This window comes from Diadema setosum, chromosome 11, assembly GCF_964275005.1.
Source record: "Diadema setosum chromosome 11, eeDiaSeto1, whole genome shotgun sequence".
NCBI classification, from domain to species: Eukaryota; Metazoa; Echinodermata; class Echinoidea; order Diadematoida; family Diadematidae; genus Diadema; species Diadema setosum.
In genome coordinates this window covers 10,431,697-10,449,077 of record NC_092695.1, presented here as the reverse complement: position 1 = coordinate 10,449,077, position 17,381 = coordinate 10,431,697, and the positions used below count along the sequence as shown (strand labels likewise).

The following is a 17,381-nucleotide window of genomic DNA, read 5'->3' as shown; positions in this document are numbered from 1 at the left end:
GATCACGACATGTATGTGACATGCATGCATGCAGTTCTTGTGTTTATTCACTGTACTCCACTACTGTCAATTTACACCACTTGTGAAGTTGTTAGGAAGTTCAGATTTCCACAAAATAAGACTCGCTATATATGGCATATACGGTCAAACCTGCCATATATTACTTTTTTGTCTCCCCTGGGTGGCTGCTACAAACAGGCTTGACTGTATACAGTAATACACTTGGTTTTTCATTATTTTGGGGTTACTGTAAAATATGCTGATAACCATGTAAGTAAAACTCTAGGTTTGGTAAACTTCCAGTATCAAAGTGATTACTAGGAGGGAGAGAGAGATCCAACTTGATATGTTTGGGTCACTGGTATCCCTATACTGCCATAGAAAATCACTTTTGCATTGATTATATACAGATGCTTGTAGCCATACAGCCAGTAGCTTACACTGAGATTTTCATACTATCAACCTTGTGTACCAACACTTTTTAAAGTCACTCCAGGGAAAAAAGGGGGATGCCAAACTCATGATAATAGTCAACCGCCACCTGTTGCTTGAACCAGTTCACACAAAATTCTAATGAAGAGAAGAGCAGCTTTCAAATCATAAAAAAAAAACCAACGAAAAGCAAATTAAATAACAGTGCATAAATGTCTTAACATACAGCAAGATTTTCACACAAACAAACAGAAATATATACACACAGCTCATTGCAAACTTTACCATTGGATACCATCCAACATTTTCATTGCCAGTAGGTTTAGAAGTCCTGTTCCTGTATCAGAAAGTAAATTGACAGAGAGTCACAGGAAAAATAAAAATCAGCCACAAAAGTAAACACTAAACAAAAAGTAAGTTCCCCCTAAAACAAACCTCTGTAATTTATGAATCAGGAACCTTTGAGGAAATCTGAATACATAATTATGTAGCTGTATTTCTCGGCTACCTTTCATGTGAAATTCAGTGAATATCACTAGGTCACGCTTGAGTGAGCATGACTTAAAGTCAAAATGGTAACTTTTTGAAGTTCACAAGGCCAATTTTGCAACTTTGATTTGGTGATATCGGAACAAATTTCAATTTTCCAGGATAAAAAGGCATGCAACGTATAATTTATGTGCTTCTTATTGTACAATGTGACTTGTGCGCAGAATTTCATGCTTGAGTGAACACGGGGTGAAAATTACCAAAATGGCCGATTTGACATGTTTCTTGTGGTAATTTCTGTCAATTGAGGCTGAATTCGTGTGTTGAACAGTTTTTACACACAATTCACGTAATTTTACGGTTGAATGAGCACATTAAAAAGAAAGAAAAATAACAATTTAAATTGTGCAGTAAGAATTGCGATAATTTGCGCACTAATATCCACTGTATGATGCTTTTTTCATATTGTGCTAATACCCACACGCATATTAGTGACCACCTGACATTTCAGTCACGCTGCAATAAGCACGTGAGGCTGGAAACCCTTTTCGTATCCTACATAATGAAATATTGGCATTTCGGCCATAATCCCCATGGTAAGTTCATGTGAAGATGAGGAATAATGTTTTTGAAAGCTAACAATGGCTTATGCATGCAGTGTGGTTTATTTTATGGTTGAATGACCACATTATGAAACAATGATTTATGTTATTGAAATCATCCAGCAGGTGTTGCTTTAATATTCTGCATTTAAAATCAACTGAAAAACATTTCATTATTGCGTTTTAGGACCGATATAAATGTCTCAGTGATCCTTGGCATTCCTTCAAAATTTTACACGTCAAAGGGTACCTGGGGCCGGAAACCCCCCTTATAATCCATGGCTACCTTTGATTAAATATTGAAGTATTCCTGGGAAATTGGTCTGCCTTTAGTTTGATGACATTCCCTTGTTGGGGCAGAGATGAGAAATTATGCAAATTAAATCTCTGGGCCTTTGTCCTCGCTACTGAAAACTGATTTTGGTATTAAATTCTTGATGTCTTTGTGACGTCATGAAGTCATGCATTAACTCAAGGGAAAATAAATGCAATTGGTCATTGACATGGTACCAAATTTCACTTTTGTTAAACATCAATATCCTCCCGTGCTGCAAATATGCACTGAGAGCAAGGTCTGGAGACAGATATTGGTTGTGGTGAGATAGTGGCCTTCGTTGTTCATGTGGTGTTGATGATTGTGATGATAGTTGCTTAAAATGTTGGTTGACTATTATGCGATCGTTGTGGCAATAAACACAGATTGGGTAGCATCTTCATTCACTTTTTAGGCTCTATCCGCTAACACCGCTGAATACGTCTTCATAAACAAAACAAATGTAAATCTTATGGGAATTTCAGCCACGAAAAATGGTTTTGACCCGCACACTTTGCTCATCTTATGTGCTCACTGAAGCATGTCACCATGTAATTTTTTTATTGAAATGTATTTTTTTTTCATTGAAATCAGAGTAATTTCCCAACATTGCAACTAAAACATAAAAAACAATGAATACTTTTTTATTATATAGGGTAAAACGGGTTTTCCAGCCCCACATGCTCATTGAAGCGTGACTGAAATGTCAGGTGATTACTGTATGCACAGTGACATTAAACACAATACAAAAAGCATTAAACACTTGATTTCAGTGCACAAAATTATCGCAATTCTTACTGCACAATTTAAATTGTTATTTTTCTTTGTTTTTAATGTGCTCATTCAACCGTGAAATTACGCGAATTGTGTGTAAAAACTGTTCAACATACGAATTCAATCTCAATTGACAGAAATTACCACGAGAAACATGTCAAATCGGCCATTTCGGTAATTTTCACCCCGTGTTCACTCAACCGTGAAATTTTGTGCACAAGTCCCATGGTACGATAAGAAGCACATAAATTATACGTTGCATGCATTTTTATCCTGGAAAATTGAAATCTTTTTCGATATCACCAAATCAAAGTTGCAAAATTGGCCTTGTGAACTTCAAAAAGTGACCATTTTTACTTTAAGTCATGCTCACTCAAGCGTGACCAAGTGATATCCACTGAATTTCACATGAAAGGTAGCCGAGAAATACAGCTACATAATCATGTATTCAGATTTCCTCAAAGGTTCCTGATTCATAAATTACAGAGATTTGTTTTAGGGGGAACTTACTTTTTGTTTAGTGTTTAGATTGGATAGTGGCTCTAAAGTCTATTGCAATTCTTTACAAAGTATTGGGCCTACATAAAATCAAACACTCTTCAAGTGGTATACAGTCACCTGATGGAGGGGGAAAATATATACCGGTTTATATCTCTCCCACTAATAGACAAACACACACACACATCATATTTTTGGGGGTTTACCACACCATAAGTGTGAATTGAACTTTGCTTGTCTTACCACCCTTGATACTGCATTTCATGAGTTTGGCTGAAGAAATCTGACAGTTTACAGTATTCTACCATTTATTCAAGGAAAGTAAAAAAAAAAAGCCTTATTATGTATTTCATGTGGTAACAGACTGTCTGTGTTCAAAAAAAAAAAAAAAAAAAAAAAAAAAAAAAAAATCAACAGAGGTTCCAGAGTGGAGGAGAAGTCGCATTTAAACCCTACACAACCCAAAACACAGTTTTAATAAAGAGTGATCCACAGCACAATACATGATTCTATTATATTCATAACAAACATGACATTCTTCTACTGATAGATTGTAGCACCATGCACCATACCATAGAACAGCACTGCATATTTTCAACCCATTACTGCATGTTCTTGCCCCTACTGATATCTGGACTGTAGGTAGTCATTCACACCTCACCTGCAGCGAATATAGTGTGCCTTACACATACATCATCATAATAGATCAATCAATCTGGAAGCAGATCAACTGGCAAGATTTGTGGTTGACGAAAAAAGCCACATACATTCTGTAAGGGCCCCAAAAGTTACTAATAAGTAACTTTGGAATGGCATGAAGCATGAGATTAAGGTAAGTTTTGGTGCCCTTTGGCAAACTTGTGTTGCTTTTTTTTTGTGTGTTTATTTGTTGTTATTTTTTGTGGAGGTCAATCCTGACAAAAGTAGGTGCATTAAAGCCACCACACAATACACGACTTTACCACGATTTACCAGTCATGTGCAACATTAAGACTGGAAGTGTGACGTCACCAGCCTTGCCAGTTTTCAGTCATGTGACTGGGTCTTAAAGCATATTTGACTATGACCAGAACATACAACCATCACAAGCACCTTGATACTCTGTTGAACATTATAACCATCCAGTGAAGAAGTTTTCTATCATACCAACTGACAAAATATTTTCTTTTTCTATCTATGTACATTTGGCTTTAGGTCATTTACAAGTCTCCAAAAATATGCATAAAATTTTATCAATCTCAGATTCATTACACCAAAGAAGGTTCTATCATTCAATAAATATTTGCATAAAAGAGAATTCTCATCAATGACAAAACCTCATTGCATGAATAAATACCAGGTTTGCACAAGTCAAAGCATTTTCAAATACCAATGATTAGCATGTGTCGATCATTTCTTCAGTTTCTGCGTAGAGGGTCAAAGAAAGGTATTTACATCAAACATGCCTATTAAAATGAAAAAGAAATCAAACTGAATGAACATGATGCTTTTTGATTAGATTTGCAAACCCTGTTTGCCAGCCTGAAAAATTGAATATCATCTTGTCATCGTGTTTGTAAGTCTCACACAAGGATGGACATCAGCCAATCACACGCGGGCAAATGTGTGTACACACCCACAACAATGAGCCAATCAGCATCAAGCACTTTAACTTACTATCTGGTCGCAGTCTTTCAATAGTTAGTAGTTATATGTGTACCTCCAATGATTTTTGTTGACCACGGATTCCTAATTCATGCATCCACTCCTACAAGAATATTGAAAGGGCAGGTCCACTTTCATATACATAAGGGTTGAGAGAATGCAGCAATATCAGTAGAACACATCAGTGAAAGTTTGAGCAAAATTGGACAATCCATTCAAAAGTTATGAATTTTTGAAGTTTCAGTGCCACTATCAACGGATGAGAAGACTACTACAGCTTGTGATGTCATGTGCGAAGAATATAAGGATAGTATAAAGAAAATTCAACATATTTTCACTTTTCTCACATAATAATAGAGCACTTGACTTGCCTCTTTCAGAAGGCAGGGGGAATAATATTACCCTTGACAGTTGGTATCAAGTCAAGGGAATGTGCACTTTTTTTCAAAAAAATGAAATTTTGTGGAATTCTCTTTACAATTTCTTTATATTTTTCTACATGTGACATCATACACTGTAGTAGTCTTCTCATCCAACAGTGACTGTGCAGAAACTTTAAAAAATCATAACTTTTTAACGGATTGTCCAATTTTCTTCAAACTACCTTCAAATCCAATTCAAGAGGGCAATAACTGATAAGTCACTTGCAGCATGTGATATGAGGGCAAGTAGCAATACATGCGTTGGCAGGACCTTTCATGGAAATTTGTCAACTGCTGTATAGGCCATATACTTTGCGAGTCTAAATTTTCAAGAATCGAGACTTCCCAGCAATTTTGCGAGTAGTTATATTCGCAATTGTGGAGTCCTGAACTGGGTGTACACATACATGTACATCACATTCTAATTGGGATCAGAGTCAATATTTTCATGTGTCACTGTCTCTAATTTCACAAATAGCAGCTGACTCACAAAATTTGTGAAAATAAAAACCTTTCGAAACATCGGTGTATACAGTACATTAACAAGTACCACTGAAGATTTTCCGAGTACAACAGAAGTTTCTGGTTGGCACAACATACATACCTTGATGACTTCTCTGTATCTACTATGGATAATGAATGAATTAATGACCCCGTAACGCAGGAATACTACACAGTGGGAAGGCTGGCCTGGCTCGGACATATTCAAGAATCCCCGTAACAAACTGTGCACAGCTTTATCACTGATATCTATGTATGGTCAATACACACAGAGGCAGAAAATCTCGACTGGAATCGATCGTTACCGTTTCAATGTATATATTCACTGACGGGTGCACTTTGTGGCTTTCCACCGTACCCCAGTGGCAAGCAAATGAAGATCAATTCAATCAGACTACCCATGATTCCCAATACTAATACCAGGGCCCCATCTTACGAAGATGTGTGATTGATTCAAATCAATCGCAACTTAACGATTGAATGCAAATCCATCTTATAAAAAAGTTATGATTGAAATTAAGACGGAGAACTGCAATCAATCAATCACAGGTTGCGATTGATTACAGCTTTCAAGAGATTTGTGATTGATAGATTTCTATCACAAGTTTTATAAGACAGGGCCCGGGTCTCCAAGATGTATCAATTTTATTTCGATACCTGATCGAGCAATATGCACTTGAATTATCATGACAACATTCACACTTGTGTTCATCTCCCACGGCAATCCATGATTTATGTGTCTTTTTAGTCTCAAACTTCAAACTACATTGTATACACTCGTACATCTGAAAATTCAGCTCTTTGTATCAAGATCGAAATATCGTGCTGTGCTAATGAACCAATCAAAGCCATTAAGGTAAACTGTAGCATTCAGAAGTGCACAGTGTCAAAAAAATAAGCTAGTGTTCATGATCTATTTTACACAAAAGACTTGGAAATTTGACTTGCATTGATCTCAAGAACACTTATGGACTATGGGAACCTTACTAGTCAAACACACACACACCCCTATACAGCTGCAGAGAAAAGAAAAGCAAACCCACTATGCTACTTTTTTTTTTTATTTAATTTGATTTTTATGACCAAATCATCTATTGTTCTTTGGATTAATTTTACCTAGCTTGGCACATCATAGTAACAACAAAGTTGCATGCATCCCCTCAGCACAAATAGTGAAAATCTTCAAAATCCCTTGATATAAGTAAAAAACTTAGCCCTGAGGCCATGATCTCTCCAGAAACACAAAAATGTCATGAGAAAATCCACAAATAATTCTGCCTCTTGTCTGGGACTTCAAGTTGCCACTATTTTACTTACTCCCTCTCATTGTCATTCATGTGTGTCTGCATGCAATGCTTGATGGCAGAAAAAGGAGTGATCCAACTGGTATCACTCAACCAAAATTGAAACAAAGGATGGAACTTTTTCGGACATCAAACTTTGCCGTTATTGGAGGAAATTTAGTACAGTATGAATATTAGATCCATTTTGATTCTCTGCTCAAAAGCAGGTACTGATGCCATTCCAATTAAAACAAACTACTGACATGTAGGATTAACCTCTCTTTCAGGACTCCAAGAATAGAATTTGATTTCATGCCATTGTATTACATGTGAAAAAGGTGCATGACACTTCCTCCATTTACAATTCTTCCATTAAAATTATATTATCATTGCACTTTCGAAAATACGTCTACATTCAACAAGTTGAATATTACTTTTATGGTATGACCCTTTTTCCTTGAGAGTTATTACGGGCCCTCCCCTATCAAGTGCACACAAGAGTACACTTTGGGTGCTCCAATTGCTACTCCAGCATTCAAGTCCAATCATAAGACTGCTTTTATACTTTCGATAATCAGCATCACAATCATCTGGTTATTGTACCAATTGTACCAACATCATTCAACAATCATGAGCTTGATCAGTGCTGACTGCGGTAAGAATGCAAATTTCCATGGGGTGGAAATTTTTTGCGCATTTGGGGCAATGTGAGGCTAATGTGAAAATAAAAGAGCACTAATGTTTTGCTTGGTATATGTTTGGTAAATACAAAAAATATGTTACTAAATACAAAATATGTAATGCAGTATGAAAATTGAGGCAAATGTACCGTAGCTTTCTGTTCTGAACTAGAGCAATAATAAAAAAAAGGTGAATATTTTGGAAGATATCAATATATAATGGTATGTAGATATTGACCAAATGGCAAAATCATAAGCAACTGAAGTTAACTAAAATAAGCCTGGTGCACACATTTCCACATTTCTAGAAGCATTTCAACAAATAATCTGTAAGTATCAAGTGACGAGGTCTTCTGAGGCCAACTTCATGATGATGTCTGCAATAAAGTTGCATTGAATACAGTTCCCATAGCAACAGCATAAATGCTCCAGGGAGATAGACTGTCTCTTGAGTGCTGTTATGGTAACTGGAATTGAATCAACTTACAATGATTGCAAATATAATTTATGAAAAAGGTCCATAATGATGTGTAAACAGGAGAGTGAACATTCATTTATTTCAGATTTAGATGTTTGCTTTCAGCCTCTGAAATAGTCCAGTGAGGTAACACATTCTGCAATCTCCAATCTCCATAAAGGTTCTTGATCGACCCATGAGGATCAGCAAAATGTCCATTCTGGCCCTCTTAACCAGCTGAATATAACTACTGGCAGTAGCACTACATATTTTTGTATGCCTTTTGAATTCCAAAACTTGTCAGCAAGTGGTCTAATAATAGCAGTAAATATGACTCATTAGACTACTTAAATCCAAGATTAAAAGATATCGACATAGCCAAATCATTGAGCTAAGTGTGTATATGGAGTTAGTACTTGAGAGTAAATGCATATTATATTCTTTAAATAATGGTCTAACAGAGAATTTCAGATGAAGGAACATTTCAACTTCCCTAGTCCCCTACCTTTGGCTACATGGCTTATAGCAGTAAAGCTCTTTTTGTTTTATTTCATTCTTGGGGTGGGGCAAGGAGGAGGCTTGAGCAGAGACGGAATTTCAAAATATTACCTTTACATATTTCTTGACTCGCTACAATAATTTCCTCTTCTCATGGTGGAAACGTAGCATAGAATAGTATCATACCCTTATCTCTTTAGAGTTACTGTAAAACCAAAAGTTATTCACACGCGTGAAACTTTTGCGAATTTAGTGAGGAGCTGCCATGATTCGTAAAAATTTAATGCACATGAAAATTTGTTAGTATACATCGCACTGAATGCCAGTGGCAATTCCTGAAAGTTTCATGCCGCGAAAAAGGCCGTCGGCCGCAATTCGCAAAAGTTTCATGCCACGAATGTGTCTACTTTTATAGTAACTTGTAGCAAACACATGTTAAAAGACAGATAGGAAGTGATAGAGAAAGAAAAAGAGAGATAGAAAGAGAGAGAAGGGGGAAGATAGAAAGTAGCAGCATTTCATACATTGAAAGAAACACACTTTTTCAGTCACCAGTTATAAGCCTCTCCTCTGAATTACCTGCAGCGAATAATCAGACATGATCACATGGCAAGTGCCAAAACACACACAAGATTTACCCAGCTGAAAGAGTGCCCTCTTCAATGTGCAAGCATCTGCTCCAATCACCTTCGAGGACATGCACGGATATAATTGCATTTGCTCACACCACACTACTGCATCAGACACAGAAGGACTGTGCAGGATTTAAGTCATCCTCCAAGAACATCCTTTGCGCGTCCATCGATATATCCTATCAGTGTCGGGAGGGAAAGTGGCGTGACGGTGCACAAGGTGTTATGATATCCAGCCGGGACGATGATTACGCATCCACGACCGGCTTCCTTCGTATGCGATGAGCATGGCAGCGTTAGCGGGAAAGGCTCGTATAATGCACGGGTAGACACCGCTGAATAGAGACGCTACACCTGTCAAATGTGAAAATGTGTGCAATCTCTACATTAGTGCTATAAAAACCCTTCCTAAATTTTCATATTTCTGTAGTGTGCAGTATACCACTGAATGGCATGATTTCCTAGTGTACTAACTGCAACTGTGTTTTAACTGCACCTCAGCTTTTTTGGTGGCTTTGTGGGGAAAGATACAAAAAGCACCAGTAAGGCATGTTGTGGTTAAAGATTTTAACTTATTTTTAATGTCCTAATGTTGTTCCTCAGGACAGAAAATCAGTGGGAAAAAACAGTAAAAATGAATCTTATTTCCATCGCTGGAAAGGTACTGATGGTAGTGCTGTCTGTTTGCATTCCAGTACACATCATTACATACAATTGTTATTTTGAAGTGAATTTGACAGAAGATAAAGAAAAGCCATGTGGTTATGAAGCCATTTGAGCTATTGTCCGTGTACAGTAAAAGACCCCTTTAAAAATTGACAAAAGTCATGTCTGGGTGAAGGCATTCAGGTTTTATACTTCGACAAATGCTGGTACGTGATCAAGAAAGCCATTCCTTTTTACCTGAGAATATGGGAAAATGGTACTAAAAGGAAGAAGAGAATGAGCTGAATTGATGCAGCCAAAACATTCACAGCAATGGATGCCCAAAACAGTTGTCAATAAAGTGGTAAATGCTGTCTATCAAGTTTAACACGTACCAATACCTGGCTCTACACGTCATTCTCTCTACAAGGTTTTGAAACCAACTTAACCTGCTGATTTATCAACTATGCACACTGACTCCACTATTCCACAATGAATCTGGGTTTGGTGCCCAGGAATATGATCATCCCAATAATATCCAGCCGTAAGAGCTCATCATATGGCAAGGTCTGTTTGTGAGTGTGTTGTAGAAATGAGTTTGCTCCTCATCAATCTTCTTTGTTTGTTTGTTTGGTTTTTTTATCTGTAAACAACTGTGATTTACATTCACTTGATTGTACTGCTTAAAGCACGTTAAGCAATTCCTAGCCTGAGGTGTTCATCAATTGAGTTCTGATTTCAGGTGCACTTCTTTCCATTTGAAAGACTTGGAAAGGTAGACACTACTAGCTTGACCTGTCATACATGAAACCTATTTCATAAATGTGATGGATTACTATTGAAATCATTGTTGTTATCTGAATGGCATTTCCATGCAAATTATAAATACCTTCTGTCTTGACCATATTGATGAAGGTTGGAAGAAATCCCGGCATCTTGCCCACCAGAGACTGGACCTGAATTCTTGACTTGACCACATCAATGGGATAGATGGCTGTCCACAGGCTAGCTCCAGCCACTCCACCTGCCAGGGCCAGTCTTGGGAAGCCTTGTGGGAGGATAGGGTGGGGGATTTGTGATAAAAACAGGATACAATTTCAGGAGAATCTCCACAGGATTTAATTTCTGGAGGCACATCACAGCATTTGAATGCATGGAATTTCAAATTGTTGTCACAGTCCATAAGAAAGAGAGAAGCTTCACATATATATAACTTACTGTGGTACGATTAAACAAAAAAAGTAATGTAAATCATGCAAAATCATGCAGCGATCTTGTAATGATAACAATAGCTGTTATGCTTTTATACTGCACTTGTACAAAATGCTGTGGTAATGATGCATGATGCTGTGCTGTAAAGTAAAGCATCATGGGTTCAAATGTCTTGCTGTGGGACCGATGCGCTGTGGTGCAGATTGAACCAAGGGCCCTCTGGAAGAAAGAGTGCACTATCCACTTCACCAGCAACAATGACTCCTATAAATATTCATGTTGAACTGCCATCCAACAGGCTTTGGTTGTAGCCTGTTTCTGGGAAATCACCCAAACCCTACATTTAATTTCCTTTAATTGCAGCATGTGGCATCCCAGTACAAATTTTCAAATCTCAGACTCAAACTGCTGATCAACGAAGGAAAGAAAAGTGACAGTAATGTCAAAATTTCCTCACAGATTCTTTGAATATCTTCAGTGTATTCCAGTTGCTTTCAGATTCAGGGGTCACAAACTAAATCTTGGAGGAACATGCCTTGAAAGTTGATAGATATCCCTGGTATGCATTGTTTTCATGAACTTTCATTATGTCATAGGAGACCCTATTCTCTTTTTGCCATCCCTCCACACTTTGCTGTGGCATTATTCCATCTCATTTGCAAAATCTATAAATCATACCTCTAATGTTCTATCATTATATGTCTAATTTAATAAACTTATATTCTGTACTTGCACGACCTACTTATCATACAAGTTCATCACAGTTATCCTGTCATTATCTCTACTTTCAATAAGTTACAAACAACACACTTTCTGATGCTGTTCATTCAATTGGCAGGGAAAGAGTCTGCAGAACGTAAGGTTACAAAAGATATTATATGAATATATGTGACCCGCTACAACAAAAGGATCCTAAAGTCGCTGACGGGGCGAGCCAAGCATGGCCCAGAAAAATGCTATTTTCAGGCCTTTCCTTTGATCATTTAGCTTCGAAATTTCGGCAGATGATAGAAGATACATTAGACTACAAAATTATGTAAAACAGAAATCCGAATGTTTTGACAGATTTTGGTGATCTGACTTCAAAGTCGATTTTCTCGGCTCACCCGTCAGCGACTTTAGGACCCTTTTGTTGAAGCGGGTCACATATACTTTGGACAAGGCTCAGACTTTTAAGAATATGTCAGGACATAATGCTTACTCAGCTCTTCTTGTGTCTTTCCTGCTGGTGTCAGTAGCTCCTTGCTCATCTCATAGCCAAAGAAGAAGGCAAAGTAGCCAGGCATCTCACGTAGCCAGGTGCTGGTCAGTCCCTGGAAGAGTCCCAAGGGCCCGTCCTGCTTGACTAGGTCCTTGGTCACTTGCCAGGGCCCACTGAGAGACACACACGATGATATTAAAGAGACAAAATCAGCCCTGGTCAACGGGTTTATCACAATTTCATATCAATACCAGTGCAGTATAAACAGTCATATCCAATACTTACTGACATTCATTCTTCTCTACATCAAAACATTACAAGTTCTTTGTTCCATCACTTACCATCTTAGTAAGAAAGTAAATTATCACAAAAGAAAATACCCCTATAAAAGTACTTACAATATTGTAGAAAACCTTGAAAACAAAAGCAAAAAAACAAATAACCTGGTCTCATATTTTCCCTGAGTATTATGTAGGAAAACTGTTTGACACCTTACTTACAAGTTTCCAAAGTAATACATCCATCAAGTACACAGAATGCAAACAAACAAACAAACATAACTTCAGAACGAGACCAGAACACTATTGCTAAACTCACATTTTCTTGTGTATCGTGTCAGAGACTGCCATTACTTCGGTCATCGCCTGCATGCGGCACTTGACCAGCTCCGTTGGGCAGAGCACCAGCGACGAGAAGAATGCGGCAAATGATCCCGACAGCGCCTTCTGTACCGACGTCAGCTGGCTCACGTGTTCCTTGCCTACCGCCTGGCTCACCCCCTTCTGGCACAGCCCATAGCACATGAACAGCACCGCCGACTCTCCGACAATGGCAGCCAGAGCCGGCGTCGTACCCTCGAAGAGACCCCGCACCCCTTCCTTGCCCAGCGTGTGCCTCAGGCAATGCATGGAGCTCTTGTAGAGGTGTGGATAGGTCTGCATCTTAACCTTGACCGTGTCAAACGGCTGACCTACAATCGTACACGCTACCCCGCCTGAGAAGGACATATCCACGACGCAAAGAAACATGAACTCTGTGAAAGTGTTTCATTATACTGCTAATTATATGTAATACCAAATATACAATCCTCTGGTATTTTGAATGCTGACCGAAATTGTATCAATTCACAGAAGAATAAATAATAAAGATAAGTGTATCCTACAATGACAGTGACAATTAGTTTATTTAATGAAAAGTGGTTTTGAAATGGCTGAGTTATCTAAAAACAATAAGATTGTAATAAAAGGTAGTACCCAACTTTTATTACGACCAGGGACACAAGATGGGCAGTGCATGAACAGCTATTACAATAGCTTTAGCCTTTGGCTCTCGTAAGCTCATAAGTGGTCCTCCAAAATATACTGAATAAATATGATCATCACAAACCATGAAAACAGCAGAACCTTGAAGAGATGTAACACAGACAGCTACATTTTTACATCAATTGCTCTTTATCAAATTCACTGGTACCCATCAAACAGGATGTGGAAAATTTTATTGCAAACACACACACATAAGTGGGTATACAAATGTACATAAATAGATACAGTCAAATCTGCTTTAGCTGTCACCAGTTAATAGCAGCTACCTGCTGTGTACCGCCACTGAAACCGATTCCCCTCAAGAAAAAGCCATGTTACATACCCAGTAAATAGCATCCAACTGTCTATAGTGGCCACTTTTTTTAATTTTCTCAAAGTCAAAGCTATTTCCTCAGTCCAAATAGATTTGACCTAGGTGAGGTTGACTGTACAAGTTTGACTGTACGTAGATAAATAAATAGATAGATAGATAGATAGATAGATAGATAGATAGATAGATAGATAGATAGATAGATAGATAGATAGAGATAGATATAAGATGTAATTAAATTACCAATAGCTCCAGCTGTGAAGTCAACAGTTGCCTCGTATAACTCCACCATCTTTCTCGATGGGGTCAGGGCAGGTGCCTGGTTACCTCCAGGTGCTGATGATGCCATTCCTTCCATGACTGTTCAAGATATGTCTATTGCACTCGGTGTCACTGTCACCTACTTTGCTACAGAGTAGGTTTGTCTGTCCGTTCACTCACTTTGTTGCTATCATGAGTATTAGTATCCCTGGTACATGCCCATCAGAAGAAACCCCAGACAGTCAAGGGTAGCCTGAATAGCCAAGACTCCACCATCCAGTGTATCTTGTACTGAAAAAGGATCAAAACACACAAAATACTTGAAGGAATACATACTCATCACACACAATTTAGAGAGGGCATAGCATCTACACAGATCAAAGTATCCCAATCTGAGAAGTATTTCTATCCACAGACATTTACAACTATATGATTATGATATACAGGTAGACATTTACAAATACATGAGCATAAAATCATATTGTTTTACTATGATTACATTACAGTACATCGTGCAGAACTGTACACAAATGTCAATTGATACAAATTACTAGTTCTAGTTCTTTACCATCACTACCATCACTTACCATCACTAAGCAGTGTGGTTACATGTAGACCATATATACCAAGGCTGCACACTGGCACCGGTCTGACAGTCCAGACCGGTAAAATCACCGTTGGGAAAGTAACTTTTCAGGAATTATGGTCTGACATGACGAGTAAAAATATATCTTTGTTGCAGCCAGTCAGACAGAGAACTAGTCTGATGAAGGGAAGATAGAAAAACAATTGCATTGTTCAACAAGTTTTACGCAAGTGATCGCATCAGGTTTGTATGGAATATAGCAGCAATCATGCATGACCTATCAGCATCTAAATCCCACATTTTGTGCAATGCATCATGCTGGATGCAAGGAAAACTGGACACCCATTTCATGCGCTATCTGCGCTGGATGCCACAAGACGCTTGCACGAAAGACGCCCAAAGGCTGGTGGATGACAGAATTCACAAAGTAAACCCTTAATACCTACAAAGTAATTAGTTTGCTGACAAATGTGAATACCCACCTACTCTATCTGTGTAGAATAGTAATTTGGAATACATGCAGAAGATTAGGTTAACCATTATTTCTGATTTTTATTTTTCTCTTTACGAATATTTGTAAAATGATGGCAGACTTCACCTTTATGGGGCTGATTCCTGCGTGGAGAAGCAAGAGCCCAAGAAAAAAAAGCACCCAAAATTTCGAGCCAGATCAGGCCAAAGGTGCGGCAGCCCTGCATTGAGCAAATCCGCTGGCACACGTTTTCGGTGGGTCACTGAACATTTGTTGATTAAAACTTGATTTTTGTCAAAATGTGCAGACAGCGTTGTTGGTTTTTGTTTTTTTTTTTTTTTTGGGGGGGTTGTCTTTTCATCATGGAGGATGGACATGTGTGTGTAACAAAAAAAACAAAACAAAATCACTGTGTGAACTTGCGACAATTTGTATGTCAGATGTGAGATGGATGAGAGGTGAACAGAAGGCCTCATGAGCATCTTGCCCCAAAGGGGTTCATGAGCAACCTGGCCATGCATGCTCGTGAGGAGGAGGGATCCTTAGCCCTTAGGAGCAGCAGGAGTCCCCCTCATGAGCAGGTTTTCCAGCCTGAAATGGATTAGTGTACAGTCCTGCATACACATGTATACTCTAATGAAATTGTGAAATGTTGAATGAAGTAGTTCCTTGTTTCATCTACAATATAGATCTAACAGTCTTTGGCACAGGTTCACCTTCACCTTCACTGTTCAGTCAGCATCTGGATGGTGACCCTAACCTAGGTTATTCATCCTACAGTCAATGTACAGATGGCTACACAACAACAAGTGTACACTGAACAAGAACAACATCCTCTGTTCCAACTTCCAGAGAGGTTCATCTTTGGCCATGTTGGCTGCCCTTTATTCACCGACACTGCCATGAACATAGTACATGGGCGGCATGGCCCATGCCATGCCACTGAGTTAAGTAGTAGTAAAAATATTATGGTAAAGTAGGTCTAGTAGAAACTTCTACAGACTACAGTACAGACTAGTAGGGTTGGGGGTACCACGTATCGTCACCCTAAGGATCTGTAGCTTGTTTATTCTAAAAATATAATACAAATCCGCCTAATTCTTACCTCAAATATGACATAAATACTGCAGTTTTGAATGTCGTGACCGTCTCGTTGATTATGAATCTCCGTTTTAAAATAGCGCAATTTTAGTGCGTGCGTTCCGTTTTCTTCGCGCAGCTAAAAAGGGAACCTTGCGATCGGCACCCCCTCCCCTCCATAGGTTTACACGTGAATTTCACAGCATAGCCATAGGTATTCACGTGAATTTCACAGGCCATACGTAAAAATACACGTGAATTTCACAGCCATGCGTCGTTACTGAGCGGATGTGTAATTTTTAGCTTGGTTTGTTTGAGTTTGATTTTCGTTTCTTCATTTTTGTTTTTATAGCTAATGACACTTAATCCCGCGCGTACTTTTTCGTTCTATATGCAAACAGCCATGATACGCAGGGCGCCGATGGGAAGGTGCCCTGCCGATAGGTGGTGCCCCAACCATACTATTACTAAGTAAATACACTACAAATTGGCGTAACCAGGCCAGTGGCAGTGATATTAAAACAATAACACTCGTCTTAAATACCCCCTACCAGGCTGGGTTAAATTTATATTTTAAGCCAGCTAGATCTAGGACTAGTTCTAGGTCATAAGCGATTGTATCGTCACGTCTAGCCCGACCAGACGCTGTTAATACGCTACGCGAATACAGCGTCTGACCAACGAGCGGGCACCTACAAAGTGGGGAACCACAACACAACTACAAAACTTATGAAAATTTATACGTTCTTTATAAACAATGTACACGTTACCAAACGTTACTCACCTTAAGTGCATGCTTGTATTACAGAAGGTTCGTAAGTCCATTGAGAGCCCTCGTGATAAGTCCGTGGAACCAAAAAATGATACTTTCTGGCGGATTCCCTAACACCGTCAGGGTTCATCGTTGCAGAATTCAAAATGGCGCATTGATCTCTGCGGAAATCTTTTGCGTGCGTGCGATGCGCTGCTTGAGTGTTGGTGTAGCAGCACGGTCGACAGCGCGACCTTTTGAAAGGGCATTCAGATCATGTGACCTCCCGGATATTGGAAATGGCCTGGCGTGAAAG

At 38.7% G+C, this 17,381-nt stretch overlaps 1 protein-coding gene across 1 annotated transcript; it reads right to left on the bottom strand.

The window, feature by feature from the left end:
* Positions 1 to 9,431: 9,431 nt before the first annotated feature.
* LOC140235121 (mitochondrial ornithine transporter 1-like) lies at positions 9,432 to 14,289 on the bottom strand. The gene is made up of 5 exons (XM_072315161.1): positions 14,159 to 14,289; positions 12,881 to 13,277; positions 12,284 to 12,456; positions 10,760 to 10,918; positions 9,432 to 9,579 (listed from the first exon to the last, which is right to left on the bottom strand). Exons 1-5 carry the CDS (start codon positions 14,271 to 14,273, stop codon positions 9,449 to 9,451), a joined length of 975 nt encoding a protein of 324 aa, XP_072171262.1. The 5' UTR covers positions 14,274 to 14,289; the 3' UTR covers positions 9,432 to 9,448.
* Positions 14,290 to 17,381: the final 3,092 nt, after the last annotated feature.